This window comes from Salvia hispanica, chromosome 2, assembly GCF_029641045.1.
Source record: "Salvia hispanica isolate PSC_SH4W2 chromosome 2, Shi_PSC_v1, whole genome shotgun sequence".
NCBI classification, from domain to species: Eukaryota; Viridiplantae; Streptophyta; class Magnoliopsida; order Lamiales; family Lamiaceae; genus Salvia; species Salvia hispanica.
Window position 1 is genome coordinate 54,571,284 of NC_142693.1, and position 19,318 is coordinate 54,590,601.

General features: G+C 36.1%; 2 protein-coding genes across 5 annotated transcripts; one reads left to right on the forward strand and one right to left on the reverse strand.

The window, feature by feature from the left end:
- Positions 1–342: 342 nt before the first annotated feature.
- LOC125210142 (Transducin/WD40 repeat-like superfamily protein) lies at positions 343–10,074 on the forward strand. Of its 4 annotated transcripts, none has more exons than XM_048109725.2 (18): positions 343–507; positions 614–710; positions 818–871; positions 984–1,030; positions 1,136–1,169; positions 1,818–1,890; positions 2,570–2,661; positions 3,162–3,236; positions 3,725–3,816; positions 4,763–4,892; positions 5,006–5,095; positions 5,636–5,701; positions 6,432–6,523; positions 6,836–6,898; positions 7,002–7,068; positions 7,492–7,580; positions 8,036–8,162; positions 9,475–10,074. In XM_048109725.2, the coding sequence occupies exons 1-18, from the start codon at positions 446–448 to the stop codon at positions 9,691–9,693; spliced, it is 1,569 nt and encodes a 522-aa protein (XP_047965682.1). In that variant the 5' UTR covers positions 343–445; the 3' UTR covers positions 9,694–10,074. The 4 variants fall into 4 exon arrangements, with proteins under 4 accessions (XP_047965682.1, XP_047965675.1, XP_088919764.1 ...); XM_048109718.2 differs by having other exon boundaries at positions 344–507; positions 6,836–6,901; positions 9,475–10,068; XM_048109732.2 differs by lacking the exon at positions 9,475–10,074 and adding an exon at positions 8,561–8,824 and having other exon boundaries at positions 346–507; positions 6,836–6,901.
- A 4,165-nt stretch (positions 10,075–14,239) lies between these two features.
- On the reverse strand, positions 14,240–15,419 carry LOC125206589 (uncharacterized). The gene is made up of 2 exons (XM_048106110.2): positions 15,146–15,419; positions 14,240–15,048 (listed from the first exon to the last, which is right to left on the reverse strand). Exons 1-2 carry the CDS (start codon positions 15,338–15,340, stop codon positions 14,350–14,352), a joined length of 894 nt encoding a protein of 297 aa, XP_047962067.1. The 5' UTR covers positions 15,341–15,419; the 3' UTR covers positions 14,240–14,349.
- Between the last annotated feature and the right edge of the window lie 3,899 nt (positions 15,420–19,318).

The following is a 19,318-nucleotide window of genomic DNA, read 5'->3' on the forward strand; positions in this document are numbered from 1 at the left end:
GACACTCGGGTTTCGCCGTTGACCCGCCAGGGGAAAATCCTAACGAAATGAAAGTTCGTGGTTTTAAAAATAAATCTCATAGATCATGGGAAAAACCGGAATCCGGGGAAATGTTTTGGTTTAAAAAGCCAAAAACCCTTTTTTTTATCTATCAGTCTATCGAGGAGTAGGAGAAAAAAAAAAGAGGTTTTAGTTTTTAAATTATGATTTTTATGGTTATTAATAGTAGTTTTTAGAATTAAATTGATGTAACTTTTTATTTTCAAGTAACATGAAATACTTTTTCTTGTTAAGATGAAATTTGGACACCAAATTAAAAAGAGACATGGAGAAATTAGGAGCCCAACACCAATCTGCACAACAAATTTGGGCGGGAAATGGGATAAGTAAATTCTCAGTCACATCACAGCAGTCGGTAAAGATCAAACCTTGTGTGCTCGAATTCATGGACAAATTCTTAGACCCTTCAGCAACTACGCTTTTCGACAAAACGAAGTCGGTGAAACGGTAAATCCTCCTTAAACAAAATTGATCATCAACCTCATATAATATCTCTTCTATTACTGTTACTGCTATTTCAATTTTAATTTGTGAAGCCGTGGGTGGAATTCAGGTGCCCATGGAAGAGAAGTCTCGTGGAATTAAACGGAAGAGCGGATCCCAATTATCGCCATTATATCTCTACTCTTATAATTGATTCATATTCTAAGGTTATTGCTGCTTCTTATTGTTTTTCCCCAAATTTTAATACAGTTGCAAATGCTCGAATTAACTCCTTTTTTTGGGGTGAAAAATTGATGGGGCAATTACAAAAAAGAAAGGAGCATTTCCTCATAATTATCATGTCAATGGGGAGCCTTGCCAGACGCACGTATGAATTTTTATGAACTCATTTACTGATTTTTACTATGTCTTATTTTGATATGATTGTAAAAAATGAAGTTACATTGACCGTGAATATCTGTAATTCCTCTTTTTGACAGGCTTCTTGGTTTATGAACGCTGGAATGGGTGATTACTCTAGTGCAAGGTCGATCTGCAGAAATAAAGACTTCTCCTTTCCTGTAACATCTGAAAATATGTTTTTATTTAATCTATATATTTATTTATGATATATCTATTTATTCATTTTCAGGCAAGGTATTTCATCAGTTGAGTTTGACTCAAAGGTGAGCTTGGGATGCTTGTTTGTTGATTAATAACTTACTGAATGATGAAATAGTATTCTCATATAAACTATGATCTCACTTTTATCACTTTAGAACATAATTAGCTTCACACTTTCACAGGTTTTTAACATTTTATTGTAACTAAACATAGAGAAATACAATGTCATACTACTTGATAACAGGAAAACATTCCATTGACTGCAATATGACTTGTCAACTAAAAATGTCAATATTCTCCATGAGCGAAGTTTCGTGGTCTTGAGCCAAACAAAATTGCTGGAGAAATTAGTTAGTTGTATTGTTCGCTAAATGCCACGACCCTTAATGTTAGCTGGCATGCTCTTTTAGGTTTTAGCAGCAACTTTACATGACAATGCCACTTTTATCTAATGTTATATCCTTCTATCGGAACATGTAAATGACATTCTATTGTTCCAGGGTTAAGCTTAAAAAAGCAGCGAACGTGTTGATTCCAAAGCTAACTTCACTCTTCTATTCTGCATGATGGATTCTTGTCTCACAGTAGCAAGTGGATGCTTTGAAGCATAAAATTGCACAGTGTGATAATGTTTATGTTTATATGGAAGATTTTGTTGTTTTTCTATTAGCATTATTGGACTAATCAATAATGCTTCCATGTTTTGTCAGGGTGTGTACTTGGCATCAGTAACAAAATCAGGTTGCTTAACTGTTCATGACTTTGACAATATACGTAGTGCAGGTAAAAAGTCATATTAGTCAGATTTATGTACTATGTCTTTATTCAAAGTTTTGCTGACCATTTGGTGCCCAATGGTTTTGACTTCTTCTTTTAATTAGTTATGATCATAGGTGAATCTACGTAACTTCTCACATCTTCTAGGTTCTAATAAATAACTATGAGGTATGAATTGCACCAGCCTGAGCACATAGAAAATACTACAATAGAATAACACATTCTGGGGACAAAAATACTTAATGGCTTTATGTACCTTGGCCTCTATTCTCGAACAAACTATCACTTAATCCGGATGAAAATTGAGAATATTCCATCTTAGACCTCAAACAAAATCACAGTGTTGCAAAAATGTTAGATTTTTTTAGCTTCAAGGAAAATCTACATTTTGTTTTTAGTGTTTTACACCTAGCAGTAAGGATTAGGTTAGCCATGAAATGAAGGGCGGTAAAACTTAAGTTGCTCTAAGTTGTGCGATGTGTTTTATTTAAGAGTGTAGAATGTTGTAGAAGAACTTGACTGTTTGTTGTAGAGTGCTCATATTTATTATTATAACTCCCTTTAAGTAAGCTCTTGCTTTTTGGTATATGGTTTGGTTTGTACCTTTTTGTACCATATAAACTACAGACATCCCTTATTGAGCTGTTTTGTTTTGTTTGTTCTTTTTGTCTTATACATCCTTAAGATTCGAAAGAAGATGAAGATAAGCAGTTGCTGCACATTTCTACATCTCAACAAATTGATGTTGTTAAGTGGAACCTTGCTAATCAAGATGAGGTAAAATTTTCTTCATTCTGCAATGGGAAAGGTAGTTCGGTGTTCTTTTTGTCTTTCTTGTTAGTTGTGAACTTTCATGTTTAAACCTATTTCGTTGATAATTTCCCGTATCATATCATATGAACCCTTTCTGATAGCTACCTCCTTACTGAAGTGATGACAAAATCCACATGCTTGTTATTTTGTGGTTAGCAGTTGTTGAATCATTGAATGATTCTTCATTCCGTTCTCTTGTGAAGTTTTGTCACGAAAAGACACCTTTTCTTTGACTTTGCTTTTCATTTTCTGTCTATTTCATATATCATATCTCCATTGGTCAAATAAGCAATTATCGGTTTTCTGTTTGAGAAAATCCAATAAATTTGAAGCATGTTGTCCTTTTTTTTGATTTTCGTTCTTTTTGGCAAGCCTAGCAAAAGTTCTATATTTTATTCTATTGACCCCTGCATTTTTCTGTTATTTCTTTACCCTCTTACTTTATCATATTTTGGCCATTCCAGATTGCGTGTACATCAATGAGAAGCAGTGAGATTCATATTTATGATATTGGTTACATCTCATCTGAACCTGTTGAAGTAAGTATCATTTTCAGCTTTATTATGTGAAAATCCATATAGTAGCTGTTTTTGAATGAAAAGTAATCATTTTATTCTCCCTGGAAAGCGTGATAGAAGTTGCCAATAAATGAATAAATAGAAAATTTGAATTATTGCAAAAAAAGTTCAACATAAAACATCATTGGGTGTGAGTGTGAACATGTCCACAAGTGGTAGCTGTGAGTTTTCCTATCACATTAAGAAAAAAAAGCAAAAAAACATATGAATACATTCGTTACTTGTTGAGTTCATCTGTTCATGTCAAGGAGTGATTTTACTAAAAAGAACTAACTTGTTTTTAACAATATTGAAGTTAAATAAGATATTAGGTCTGATAGAGGCGACTTTTAAGGCTACTATGCTTGAGAAACCTGAAGTGCAGCACATTTGTAGCCTTGCATACTTGAATGTTGATATACAACTTGCTTCTGCAAGTGAATGTCTTTATCTTGTATTTGCTTATGCAGGTACTGAAGAAGAGACCCAATATCACTGTCCATGGGTTAAATGTCCACAAAGGCTTTTCTGATATTGCCTTTTCATCTGATGACAATTCGAGGTCTATGAAGACTCGATCTTGTTTGGACTTTGATTTCACGTTCTTAAAAATCATAGGCGATTCTCTATGCATTACAATCAAGTAGTTGTTGCAAGAAACACGAAATCTCAATATTGTAAATATGTATTGGAATAATTAATACCATGAAAATGTCAAAGCTTTTTAGAAACATATTTTATAGAGCATACACCTCTGTAATAAAAGTTTAGGTCTAATACTCCCTCCGTCCCACTTTAGGAGTCCTGGTTTACCATTTTTGGGTGTCCCACTTTAGGAGTCCCGATTGAAATATTCCATAAATGGTATTAGGTCCCACATTCCACAAACATTTTTTCACTCACATTTTATTATAAAACTAATATAAAAAAGTAGGACCCACATTCCACTATCTTTTTTCACCAACTTTCCTTTACATTTCTTAAAACCCGTGCCGAACTCAACCGGGACTCCTAAAATGGGATAGAGGGAGTACAAGACAGGAGTGATAATTAAATTGTTGATTATATAACTTCAGTACCAAGAATGACAGGGGCTAAAAAACAATCTGAGAACTCTTGAGATTTTAAGTCTGATCATATTTCCTAGACACCACTCTGTTTATAAAATATTAAAATGTATGCAACTCGTAGATGTCCTCAGAAATAGTTGCTAAGAAGAAAATAATTGCTTTGTGGCTGTTATATAATGGGTATAGTCTCCAATTAAGTGAATTTTGTGTCTCATATAGGACCAATTTATTTTTTGTGTGTGCCATATGTTTTTAGCCTTTAGGGAACCTTTTTGGGGCCAGCAATATATTTTTTTAGGTTTCATGTATGAGTTCTAAGTTAAACATCATTACTATCCAGTTATTATTGTAAGATCCGTGAATAAAGCTTTTGGTTTCTGAATTATTCACGCTTTGCATTTTCGTAATACCTTTTGGTCCCCAAATCCTCATTAATAGGTTGCTTGCTTCGGATAGTAGTGGTGTAATTAATATATGGGATAGAAGAGTTAGTGATCGTCCATGTTTGGAACTCACCACAAATTCAACTGGCTTGCTTAATAGCATCAAATTGAGCAGGGATAATGAGGTGGGTTTTATCTGAGTTTTGTTGCTTGAAACATGAATAAGAAACATTCCTCATCACTCATCATCTCAACAGTGATATGCCATCTGTCTTACATTTTTCTGTTGAATCAGTAGATTGTTTTTGGAGCTAGCAAGCAGGGAAGTATATTTATCTGGGATCTACGTGGAGGAAAGTCATTATCCACTTTCAAAAACCATAAAGAGGTAATAATGCTTTTGGGCTTCTCCCCCAATGATATGTGATATATCTCATAGGACTTTCTAATTTTAAATGGTTAAATGCAGTATTAAATCTACATTTGTGAGAATCACATAAGTCATACATGTTGATTAATGTTATGCCTCGTCATACTGATATCCTGACTAACATTCTAAAACAAGAAAAGTCAACATGAATTTATTTTCTCTCTTACCAAACTGTTTAGTAATTCTTGTTTATATAAATTAAAAGTTACTAGAAAAGCTCCCCCTGATATTGTTTGTATTAGATGAATGATATTTAGGTGAGATGTAAAAATTTTGAGTTAGGACCTAGATTGCAGCTTGACATACCAAAATCAAAATTATTGTCTCAAAGAAGTACGGAGTAATTTATTTCAATTTATTATAACCAATAGAAATGCAAACTTAGCTAACACAAATGGCAGACTGGTTGATGAGGTGGACATTTCTTATTCTTCTTGTACTAAACAACTTCTTGTACCAAACTTTACCCTCTGTACTTAGTTATGAGTGACTTTGCAGGAATATCATTCTCCTTTGATAACTGTGAAGTTGGCGCCTGAGTTGGAGAAAATATCACCTCTTAAGGTAATGACACTGATGGAATTTATTGAGTTCAGGCTCAGTTTGTTCTACCGAAGTTGGCTGATCCTTTCTCAATTTGTTTAATACCAAATTACATTATTTAAGTCTTGCTTTTCACTCTAGAACAATGCGAAGATAACATGCAATTTTATATTCGGAGTCTATTTTTTTTGCTAGCAAGCTTAATAGTAAATACCCAATCCTCTTTTGGTATGATATTGATGGTCGAAGGGGGAGATTGTTAATATGAATCACTAGTCTGTAACATGTACAAGTTCACCTGTTCTGATCTGTAGGCTATCTAGATAAAAATTTTAAAGTACGTGCAATTATGCTGAACACGAATACCTCAACAATAAAAATTGATAAGGTTGATTAATAATGTTTGGATGCATAGAAGTGGCATCTTGTACTTTTTAACAAAATACTGCTAAGGCTTGTTTTTTTTTTTTTTGCCTGGTAGTGTAAAAAAGGTTGTTTGCATATGTGATTTGTGATCATTAGCCATTAGCAACATCACTATGGCTCTTGTCCAACTCTGTTATAACTAATTTATGTGCAAATGTAAGCGGGTCGAGATGTTAGACAGCATACTCTTTGTTGATTTAGATCAGTCCATGTTTCAATACAAATAATTTCTTATGAGTTCAAACTCAATTCTCAAGGTTTAATAAAATTATTCTTCTTCCTATGTTGTTGACTCAATTTGATTGCATGTCTAATGTGACTGCAGGCTCAATCAAGCATTGTTCCAAAGGAAATACACTCAATTGACATCAATCCATCTTGCCCTTATCAACTAGCATTTCATCTCGATGATGGATGGTAATTCTGGAAACAAGTGGATTCTACTTTTACAATATGCAGCGATACTTTCTGTTTTTCACGTGTCAAACATACTTACTTGAATTAGAAAATTGTATGTTGAATTTCGAAGGAAAAACAAGACTTTCGACTTCTAGTTTTTGATTGTTTGGAAATTCTCTAAAAAAACCTTGAATAGTTTGTGTTTTTTAAGACACATTCTTCCACTTTCCCCCTTTCCCCTTGTGAGAATTTCATATGCTTTGGGATCCTTCATCCTTCATCCAAAGCTTTGACAATTTGCTAAGAATGATTATCATTAATTCTTTCTAGGTCAGGTGTTCTGGACACCAACAGGCTTCAAGTGACACACATTCATTGCCCTCCACCTCCATGGTTGTGAGTACACTAAGTCCTCTGGATTTGACTTCATTCTAGCAGAAATTCGTAAAATCCTTACTAATGTCAGTATATTATTCATCTTAATTTGAGGGACTAGGGATGAACCAAATGATTTCGCCAATCTTTCGTACTTGAGAAATCCATGCTGGCTTCCTTTCAACTCGGTAAGTCGTAAACCGATTTGATTATTTTACTTCAAGATACATAATCTACAATATCTCTGAAGGAGGATAATGAGCAATGTTCCAGAGCAAACTTGTCTAAAAACGCCTTGGTCTCACTGATGTGTTTTGATTCTAATTTAGGATCCTTATGTAGTTGGTTAATTTGAGTTTCTTGTCTTTTTAATTATTTTACTTCGGGATACACAATCTACATTATGCTTAGGTCTCACAACCTACAATCTACAATATTGTAAAATCGCCTTGGTCTCACTAATGTGTTCTTAATGATATGATTGAGTTTTTGTATTAGAATGTTGGAAATATGTAACCATTCTAGGGAATATTCAGATTTAGACATCACTTATCAATCATCCAAGCAGTTGTAATCATTAATTTGAGCTCTAGTTTTTTGGACATGTGCAGATCTATGCAGTTGGATCACTATCCAGTGATGGCCTTTATCTTCTGGATTTCTATCCAGATTCTACGTCCCCTTGTCACGTGGATTACAAGTAAGAACCTTGTTAAATCTCTTTCCTTAATCTGTTTTCTGGGTTTAGGGGACTTTGCTTTCCTGCTTTTAGCCCTAGGTGGCTTAGGTTGGATCTAAGCGAGCCCGGAAATTCTAGGCCTCTCAAGTAGCAACTATTTGATTTGTTCTATTTTGCATAAAAAATGGTGTCATTTTGTTATTCAATTCTATAATCTCATTTTAGTACAACAAATCTATGTTTATTTCAAAGAACTTGTACTACTACTAGCACTGATTCTTACTTATATAGCTTTGGTGATTCCAAAATATTGATGGCAAACTGATTATGATATAAATATAGGCTAGTATTTATATTGTGAAACGGAACATTTTATAAGCGATTATCAAGGGTTAAGAGTAGAGAATATGAACTTTTTCGAATCCTCATTGATTTGCAATAGTTATTTTATCTAATCTAGAAATTGTTGCTGGTAGTGAGGATATGCAAAGTGGTGAAAAAGCAAGCATCCGCCCTAAGCAAAACAGACATTTATCATTGTCTGAAAGTGTTACTGCATGTGCTACCCATCCTTTGGATGGCACCATTGTCGCTGGAACTAAGGTACATACGTTCTCTTTCAAAAGTCATATATCTGAATGCGCGCATGATTTTGAACTATATATTAAACTTTCACATCTGAAGCCAACTCCTGTTGTCATGCACATAATTTATTAGTGGTTGAATTCATCTAATATGTCTTGCTCTTATTAATATCCATTATATGCTCTGTGTTGAGCTTAGGGCAAATCTTTTAGATTCCTAAAGACTGCCCAGATTTCTATAATCCTAATCAAATACTTGTATGAAATCATGTCAATCTCTTGTGAGGAAGAATGAATGGCAATGACTGTCACATTGTGAGTTATTGCTGCACAATTTTGTTCGAAATCCCGAGTAAACATTGTTTTATGATGCACAACGACCCCCTCTATTTTTACATATTTTTTTACCTTTTTCAGCTGTCATCGTTGCTCATGATTTCCCAATAGAAACGGGAGCTGTAGATGAACTTTTAAGTTTTATTGCAAGTTGAAATGTGAAGTACCTCAGTCAGTTTGCTGGAATGATACAATTTTGAAACTGTATTAGAAGTTCCAGACAGTGGATTAGAAGAAATGCGAGAAGACATTGATATTACAGAATTTAAATTTCTGTTATTAGAGATATCAAAATATGAAAACCCAAAAGAAGTCGTATATATAGAAATCGAAGTTCAACTTCAAGTAGTCTCTGGAACGTAACATTCAGTTATCATTTAAGTACTCACTCTAACATCATATGTGACCATTTCTTTTACACATGCTGTACTGCATCTCATAATTGTCAATTAAAAGTAGACTAATGTCCATTTTTGGTCCTATACATATAGCAATTTTTAAGAATTTGGTCAAAAATATTTACTTTTTTATTTTTGAATCTTGAACATAATGATATGGTCCTTTTTTGGACGGCGCCGTCACAAAACTAATAACTAATGGTCAACACTAGTTAACTACTCCCCTTGTCCATCTGCTTTTAAGAGTATCAGTTTACCAAGTTTACCAATTTTAGTCTGTCTGACATTAGAAGTTTCAGTTCACTTTTACTATAAAAATGGTAGTTGACCTCACATTCTACTAATTCATTTCACTTACATTTTATTCTAAAACATAATATATAAAAATGGGTCTCACATTCCATTACCTTTTCTCTTCCACATTCCTTCATATATATTAAAATTGGTGCCGACACAAATGACACTTCTAATGGCGGATAGAGGGAGTAATTTTTTACCTAATTAGAATACTAATTTATAATTAAAGAATAAAGTCCATTTTTGTCCTAAATATATGTTCATTTTACTAATTTGGTTCAGAAATTTAAATAAAATTAGGATTCAGCCACCACCTTCTTCTTTGCTTGGCTGTCTCAGCCACCATACTATTCCTCATCTCCCCGTCGCCAGTGTCCGCCCTCGGTGGAGCCACCGCTACCATCGCCGCCATGTACAGATCCTCCACCACTATCTATTTCTAGCAATCATCGAAGCCATTCAATAAATCCAGTGCTGGAGGGATGGTCAATCTCTACCCCCATTCCTCCCTCGGAGTAACAAAATAATGCATGAGAAAGGCTGGTCCTCATTTGACTCGGCACGTGCTTTTAAGTGCTTTTAAGAAATGTGAAGAAAAGTGAGTGAAAAAAGTCGATGGAACGTGGGTTCCACATTTATATATAAATTTTATTAGTATATAATGTGAGTGTAATGAGTTAGTGGAAAGTGGACTCCATTTAGCAAAAATAGAAAAAAAAAACACAATGTGGACAACATTTCACAATGTGAAAAAAAAAACACAATGTGTTGTTTGTCCATTTGTTGTTTTCATATTTTTATAAGAAAGTTAGGGTTTGACAATTTTATTGTAAAATCTTCATGAGTTCATATGATGAGGATGATTTGATTTTATAGTCGTGTATTATGTGTATTAAGGATTGTGTGGTGTGGTGTGGTGTTTACATGTAATTTGAAGTTTTGATTAGAGCATGCTCATTTATTTGTTGTTGATTAGTAGTATTAAAATTTTTAGGGTTTAATAATGTGATGTCAATTTAGTTTGATTTATGAAGTTAATGTAGTTATTGTTTAGCACTACCCGATCACTAGCTCGTCTAGAGAAATATTATCGTGTGGTACAGAAGATCCATCCATTCTTTATTTGCAAAATGAACATATTTCGCATATTGTTTGGGATGCGAAAGAACTTCCTAATTAAGTTAAACTATCGAGATATGACAAAAAGAGGATACGCAAGTGTCTATTTTTAGTTTACATGGTAGCCTTATCGGTGGAGACATTTTCATGCAATGTGCATTGAAGGCCAAGACATTGCATACCTCGTCGAATTAGGTGATTGCATTATTTATTAGCACTAAAATAGTTGTTAATTCGACATGTTACTCTAGTATATCTAAATTAAGATTGATCACTAACTGAATACTGCAGCTTGATCTCCAAATACTATCTTGTAGGGGCTTTGAAAAGGATTTTTAACTAAGAAAATATAGAGTAATTAAATAAATCACGAGATTAAATTAGACAAAAGAGGGAATTCTAGGATGTTGATTTCACTAACTCTTAATTCGATTAACTATTAATCTGATATCTTAGCAAGAATCTGGGAATTATTAAAACGATCGCTTATGTATTCTAAACCTGATTTCAGGCGCCTATAAATTGTTGATTACACACATAGCTTGTATATAAAAATAGTTTCTTTTTCTATTTTGGTTTGTATTACAAATATAGTCACCTTTCATTTTTGACAAGTTTATCTTTCTCATAACGTGTGTTTCATTCTCCACTAATAATAATTCAATCATTTTTTTTTCTACGTTCCTCTAACTTTATCAATTTTATACTAAACTTGTGCTATCCCCGAAATCCCTATTTTTATGGGACGGAGGAAGTAAGTGGTAACTTCTATTGGATGTTAGGATCTCACATATCCTCACTAATTAGTGTCCAATCTTTCATTCTTATTCATTTATTGTGTTATCTATTTTGTCTAGCACACTGCTCTTTCAATGTTATTCATTCCACAGACTCCAAGTTCCAGATTATTTATGAAATCTAAGAATGAGAAACAGCACCACAGGAAAAGAATTCAACACAGATGATCAAGCTCACAAGAATGTGCCAATTGTAGTCTGTAGAACTAATTGTAGTTGTACACTATACTCGTTTGATAAGAAAGATGAGATATAACAAGATTTGTTAAATAAGATAAAAAATGCGGGCTTCGTGTCAAGATAAACTCAGATAAAGGTTTTTTCGTTGTTGTTTGGTAGATTATCTGGATTTTGTATTAAAAATCATAATAAATGAGGTAGAAATGCTATCCGACCAAATTTGTGAGATACATATCTTTGTATTTTAAGGAAAAAATTGCGGGCTCGGATGGGCCATAGAGAAAACAACGGGCTGACATAATAGGTTAACTATGATATCAAACACTTAGAAATAGTCCTATAAGTATCTATATCTAGGCATTACTAGCTTATTAAACGGGTCATTCATCTATAACACTCTAATTATAATATCACCAATTGAGAGACTAATCATGTATAGCATCTAAAATAATTGAAAGCAATATCTACATCATCTAAAGTTTTAGCAGATGAGAAATATGATGGTATCAAGAAATACTGCAATTTATCCAGAGCTTATATAGCTGGATTTATAATTTTCGTCAATAAAGAAATGTGAGGAGGATATCAAGCTTATAAACCAGCATCTCCTAACATCTCTATATCCCTAGATCAGAAAGGGAATGCGGCTTAGAGCATCCCCATCCGTGCTCTTAGCTAAGAGCACAGAGGTTGGTCTGAACCCACTTTTACTCCTTGTCCTAATATCTCTATATCCCTAGGTGTTGTGCTCTTAGCTAAGGACAAGCTCAAGGGTCCCACCATTCTATTATTCAATTTAAATACTCCAATTAATAAAAACATTTCTACATTATAAAAATACATTAAAAAATAAAAATTACATAATTAAAATCCTAAAAAATAAAAATTACATAATTAAAATACTAAAAAATAAAAAATACATAATTAAAATCCTAGAAAATAAAAAAATACATAATTAAAATCCTACAAATTAAAAATTACACACGTGGAAGACTACTCCTCTAACCCCTATTGCCTCTTGAGACCTCGGATCATTTGCTCATGTGTTGCAAGTTGCTCCGGAGCCATCTTAGACGTATCGTTCAAATAGAGTTGGCCCAAGAGGGTCCACAACGAGTTGTTCGAGGGTGGAGGAGGCACAAAGGGAGCCAGAGCGGGAGCAAGAGCGGGGGCGGATGGAGTCGGGGCGCGACGGCGGGGGCGGTTGGCCGCCGCCTTCTTCCTCCTTGAGGCCGGAAACTGCTCGGGCCAGCGTCGGGGCTACCCAAGTTAGCTCCGGCAAGCTGGGTAGCCACATCATCGGAGGCGCCGTCGGATAGGGCTACCGACCTGGACCGTTTGCTGGAGGAGTTGGAGGAGGATGCAACTATGCCGCCCTTATACTTCGGATGTAGGCGCCCCTCCTGCCAACAATCGAGGTACTTGAACGGTTTGAACTCCTCCTGTTGGTAGGTCGCCAAGGCGGCAATGATGATGTCGAGCTCGCTCGTACCACTCCCCGCCGACCGCTCTTCCTGGAGGTAAATCCCCTGAAACTTCCCGATTGCCTCGTTGCATCTGAAGATGCAATTGCGAACCATACTATCATTGCGATAGATGGTTCTCCCCGGCCGGGTTTCATTGTAAAGACGAGTGATGCGCCACCAATACGTTTCCTCGGTCTGGTTCGTGCCAACTTCTGGATCTTCGGAGACTGCCAAGTAGGCTTTGAACATCGCCATCATCTCACCCGGAGTGTACGGGGTGCGGGTGCCACGAACAGGAGGAGTAGGAACAAAAGTAGGAGTAGGAGTAGAGCTGTTGCTCCCTCCCGATCCGGGTTCGGGTGCCCACCCGAACCCGGAGGCGTTTAGGTCGTGCACCGGGTAAGGACGATAGCCACCAGGAGCTTGCGAACCTTGGGTTTGAGGAGGGGCCGTAAATTGCGTTTCCGGACTAAATCCGGCCTCGGAGTCGAACTAATCGTGGTTCCAACCGCGATTGCCGGAGGGGTGATCGCCGGAGCCGGACATTGTGTAGTGTGGTGGGAATTTAGATAAGAGAGTATGAGGAAAAAAGATGAGAGAATGTAGATGATGATATAATAGATGAGAATGTGATTTTTTTGTGTTGAAGTGGGGGTATTTATAGATGAAAATGTGAATTTTGGGGAAAAAAATTGAAAAATAAATTAAAAGTGGGTAGAAAACGGATATAATTTTTTGGGAAGTGGGAAAATATTTTTTTAGATAAATTTCGAATTTTTTTTTTTTAAAAAATAAAAAAACGAATTTGCACGGCTATGCCGTTGGCCAATCAGGGCGTGCCACGTAGGGCTGCTCAGCGGCACGGACGTGCTCTTAGCTAAGAGCAGCGCCGTACCGCTGGCACGGACAGACGAGCTCCATCAGCAGACGGACGGCACCGTTCTCAGCGGCACCAACGAACGAACAACATCCTCTTCACCGCTGCGGATGGTCTTTAACTCATGTCCACACCGAATTGCCAAGTTTTCAATTGAAAAGCTATTCTTCTATAAATTCTATAACTAAAGCAATCATGTATATAGAGAAAGCCACAACAATCGAGATATATGAAACGCTATCCTTAATTGGTGAGACTTTATAAAAACAAGTTACAGTACAAATTAATATTCAACCTCATTGGAACCAGTGCAATCTACGAAAGATTGCAAATTTACATACAAGGGCGTAGAAATTACCCTATATTGCCTTTGCAAATTTGGAATAGAATCCCACATTTCTCACTCCTTCAATTATCATATTAAAACCGACACTGCAATTTTGCAAGCCTGGCTGAGTAGCTATTCAGCAAATACCATTAATACTATCAATCAGCCATAAAAATTCACAGGATAATACGCAATTGAAAACAACAAAATATACGGGAATTTGGCGGATATAATTATAGACAATATATACCGATTGCATTTAATAAAACCCTAAAATTGCAAAATTGGGAGGGAAAAATAAAAAAGAAAAAGAATCCGTTCTATAAGCAAAAGGACCAAGGTCAATTTACAATACTATCCCTACAACAAAACACCTTTCTTTTACCGAAACTACCCCTCCCTCATCTTCTACTTCTTCCCCTTCTTTGCCGCTGCTTTCTTCTTCGCCGGAGATTTCACGCTCTTCGCCGGCGCTTTCTTCACCGGTGCCGCCTTCTTCACCGGTGCTGCCTTCTTCGCCGGCGTAGCTTTCTTAGCAGCAGCAGTAGCCGCAACCGCCTTCCTCGGAGTAGTTCTGGCGGAAGTTCTGGACGCTTTAGCCGGCGGTTTCTTCTCAGTCTTAGGCTTCTCCGGCGCCTTCCTCTTCGGCGCCGCCTTCGCCTTAGCAGGAGCTGCAGCTTTTGGCTTTGCCGCAGGCTTGGACTTGGCAACCGGCTTAGCCTTCGCTGCAGGTACGGCCTTCGTTTTCGCAGGGGCAGCTTTAGCCTTCGGCTTAGGTTTCGCTGCAGTCTTCTTCCCCTTCGCAGCAGCAGCAGCCGCCTTCGGCGCGGCCTTAGGCTTAGCAGAAGAAGCAGCCTTCTTCTTAGCAGGCGCCGCGGTGGTGGTGGCGGCAGCGGCGGCGGTTCTGGAAGCACGAGCCGACGGCAATTTGTACGAGTTCTTCACCTTCACGAGCTTTTCATTATCGACGAGCTTCCTGAGCTGAATCAGCAAAATCTTCCTGAAATTCAACGGCAGCGAATTCTGCTTCTCCTCGATGAACTTCTGAATCGCGTACTGGCTCGATCCAGTCCTCTCCTTCAACGCCACAATCGCCTCCTTAATCATCTGCATGCGCAACCGAGGAGAAATCAGATCTCATTCCACAATTGCACAATTCAAATCAAAAAACAAAACAATCAGAAAAATTCGATTCGTTCAATACATCGAAGTAGGGAGGGTGGGAGGGCGATTTGCGCTTCCTCGGCGCCGGAACCTTCTTCTCCTTTGGAGCAGCAGCCTTCCTCGCCTTGGTGGATTTCGGCGGCGGATTTTCCTCCTTGGAAATGGCAGCATCCACGACGGCTGGCTGCTCCGCCTCATCCTCGATCGGAACAACTGGATCTTCGGTGGCAGCCATGGGAGATTCAGCTAGGAATTAGAGATAGGGTCCGAGGAATTAAGTGCAGATCTATGGTGTAGAGCTATGAATACCAAGTTAGGTGTAAGTCTGAAGGCGAAATTGGGCGGATTTAATATACAGAAGACGCAATCTGATTGGCCGAGAGGAAGCCGACGCGGATTGAGAGGGTTCAGAATTTTTGAATTTAGACCGTGCGATGCGATCTAATCTACGGCTGTGGGGCAGGGTGAGTAGGACTGATGGTAAAAGCATTACTTGATATTGGCAGTTTTAGGGGCTTGGGGTGTGTTTCTATGCTTGATTAATTTGGGGATAACTCGAGCTAGGGTTTGTGGAATTTTCCAAATCTTGATTTATTTTGTAGGGAACTTCCTAAGGTTTCAGGGGAATGTTCGTTTGTGCGTTGAAGGTAAGCGGTTCGGGAGATATTGCTCTCGGAAGGTAAAGTGGTCAAGACGAGTGTTTTCACAGACCGTGTCGTGGTTTCGGAGCATTGTGTGAGAATGCTTGGGATGTAATGCAAATTTTGATATTGGATTCTGTTCTAGGTTAATGTGGGAGTGTTTAGAAACAGGAATCATGTAAATCCATTGAGATTTGATTGGGGAAATGTTAGTTTGAATTGAAGGGAAGATGAACAAATTCTTAGCTAGTGTATGGTGTGTAGTCTCAACCCATGTAATGTAAGTTTTTTTGTCATAAATCATCTTATATTATGATTTTTTTCATTGAGCAATGTTGCACTTCTGGATTAACAATAAATGTCACCATGTTGTTGTGGTGAAGATTTGAAGAAAAAAAAAATGAGAACACTTGGCATCTTAGTGTAAAAAAAAATTAATGTAACGTAAATTTTTGACACATGTGACGTCTCCGTTAACCGTTAAGATTTTGTAATACCGAACTTTATAATAAGATTTTGTAATAGCAGATTTCGTGTTTCCATAATCCACGGCAATAATTGATAAAAAAAAAAAAAAAAAGAAGCGCAAATACCAATTTACATGGCAAACCTATCTTTGAACAAAAATAACATTTTATTTTGGTAATTTACCATCAAAACATGTCGCATATAAACTCAATTTTTTTTTCTAAGAACTTTAATTTGACACCATCTTTAATCGCCAAGATCTGCTTAGAAACACCTAATCATCCTAGTTTACTTCAAAAAACATTATCAATATGCACAGTGTATATTCTTCTAGCACACCATTGAATTCTTTTAGGCTTTAGCACACCATGGAACTTATACAGTTATACTGTTATACTACATGCTAAAGGACTAATTCACATATCAAATTATTATAATGATTACTATTTCCAAATTACTATAATGGTTACACAGACTAGAAATAATATTTTTCACTATTTCCAAATTTTATGAATTACTAGTAGTATTGTTTTTAATATGATAATGAACAAAGTTGTCCACATCTTCTTAATTCATCATGTTGTCAGCCACGTCAAAGGTTAACATGTGTGCACTCTAATTTACATAGTACTAAATCAATGTGTAGTTAATCAACATCAATATATTTGTTGAAGAAAAAAAGCCTACAATAAGATTGAGTAAATTATGAAAGAACAACAAATGTTGTTTAAATACTTTGGTTGAAGATTCCAACCTCACTCACCATCACCTAGTAGCATATAAAGCTCCACAAAATTCCACTTTTGCTTTCTTCCCTTATAACATTAACAATACACGTGAAGTAACAATATCATCTAATTATTCGTGATATTTTTGTAAAGCGACATGTAATTTTTAATTAGCTTCGAGTTAAAAAGTGAAGAAATTTCAAGTTAAAACTAGCCCAAACACAAAGGAGCATAGATAAACTTCAGATATAGAGCATAACCCGTTCATTAACTGATGCTAATCGTGACACCAATCTGAAATGAAATAATTACATCATCTCATTGACTTGACATCAAAGTTCGTTACATTTAAAATTAGGGCAAAGTAATGTCAAACATTGATGTAATTCTTTCCTAACTTATTACATTACTAGCTAGGTCAAGGTGACAAAATATGTAGTCATTATCTTGATGTTTTACCTTATGTACCTATTTCAATACTAGTATTATATACTCCACTTAATCAATTTATTTCACGAATTGATGGGATAAGAAATACTCTCTCTTATCCCATTAAATATCTTATATTTCTTATTTGAATAATTTTTAATAAATGTCTCAATTTAATTTTTACTATTTTTAATAAGTAAACTTACATTCCACTAACTCATTCTACTCACAATTATTTTAAAACTGTATATAAAAGTAGGACTCACATTCCACTAACTTTTTCACTCACTATTGTATGCAAAGTCAACAATTTTTTAAAGTTCACACCGATCAAATATGGACATATATGGTTGATTGGAGGAAGTATATAAAATGAGAGAAATAAAGCTATATACTCCCTCTGTCCGTGAATAGGAGTCATGTTTTTCATTTTAGTCCGTCCACGAATAGGAGTCTCGGTTCACTTTTACCTTAAATGATAATAGGACCACACCTTCCACTAACTCATTCCACTCACATTTCATTTGAAACTATTCCCTCCGTCCCACAATAATTGTCACTCTTTTCCATTTCAGTCCGTCCCACGATAATTGTCACACTTCATTTTTACCAGAAATGGTAAGCATGTCTCACATTCCACTAACTTTTCCAACCAACTTTTCTTTGCATTTCTTAAAACTCGTGCTCACAGTAAGAGTGACAATTATTGTGGGACGGAGGGAGTAATATATACAGTGACACTCTTATTCTACTAACTTTTTTTCACCCACTTTTCTTAACATTTCTTAAAACCCGTGCCGCCAAGAAATGAGACTCTTAATATGTAGCCATCATCTTGATACTTATTTCGACTATGAGTCATTTAGATTTAAAAAAAAAAATTAACTCCTATATAAGGAGAAAATTACAAATAAACTCCTATATAAGGAGGAAGTTACAAATGATGACAAGAGGTCTCGAACTCGGCACCTCATACATGGATGTCTAAGCTCATTGCCGCTAGGTCAAAGGCTCTAGACACTATGAGTCATTTAGGTTATACTCCCTCCGTCCCCTAAAAATATAAATTTTTAAAACGACACGAATTTTAATGCAAAATTGGTAAAGTAAGAGAAAGACAGAAAGAAAAGTATGTTAGTGGAAAATGGGTCTCATCTTTTTAGAAAGAAAGAAATTTCCTAATATAGAAAGTTTCTAATTTTAGGGGACAAACCAAAAAGGAAAGAATTTCTATTTCTAGAGGATAGAGGGCAAGTTTAATCCTAAACTCTCAAATTTTGGACTAACTAGTTGGGTAAACTGAGCTCCATAAAACTTAGTTTTCCATTTGTCCCACATCACTCGAGTTGTAGTCCCTGTAGGGATGTCTCACGTGATATACATGGATTTCACAAGTATTAGGGGTTAAGAGGTTTTTTTTTTAAAAAAAAAATTAAACTCCTATATGAAGGAGGAGGAAATTACAAATAAACTCCTAAGAAAGGAGGAAATTACAACTGATGTCAAGAGGGCTCGAACTCGGCACCTCATACATTGCTGTCTAAGCTCCTTGCCGCTAGGACAAAGGCTCTTGACTAGGGGTTAAGAGTTAACTTAATACTCCCTATGTTTTCTAAGAATAAATTCTTTCTTTTTTAGTCCATTTTCTACAAATAAAAACTCTCCATTTTAAGAAAAGGACCACATAATCCACTAACACTAGTTCCACTACTTTTTCTCTTCCTCTCTTTTACTTTACTAATTTTTTCTTTTCCACTCTTACTTTACCAATTTTGCATTAAAACTCATGCCGTTTCCGAAGTTCTTATTTTTAGGAAACAGAGGGAGTAGATGTGAAGAATATAAAGTACATACAGTTTGAAGTTGGAACTGCAAGCTTTAAATAGTCGGTGGTTGATGCGAATCCAACCAACACACATCATGTTACGGTGCAACCCTCGGCTCGGC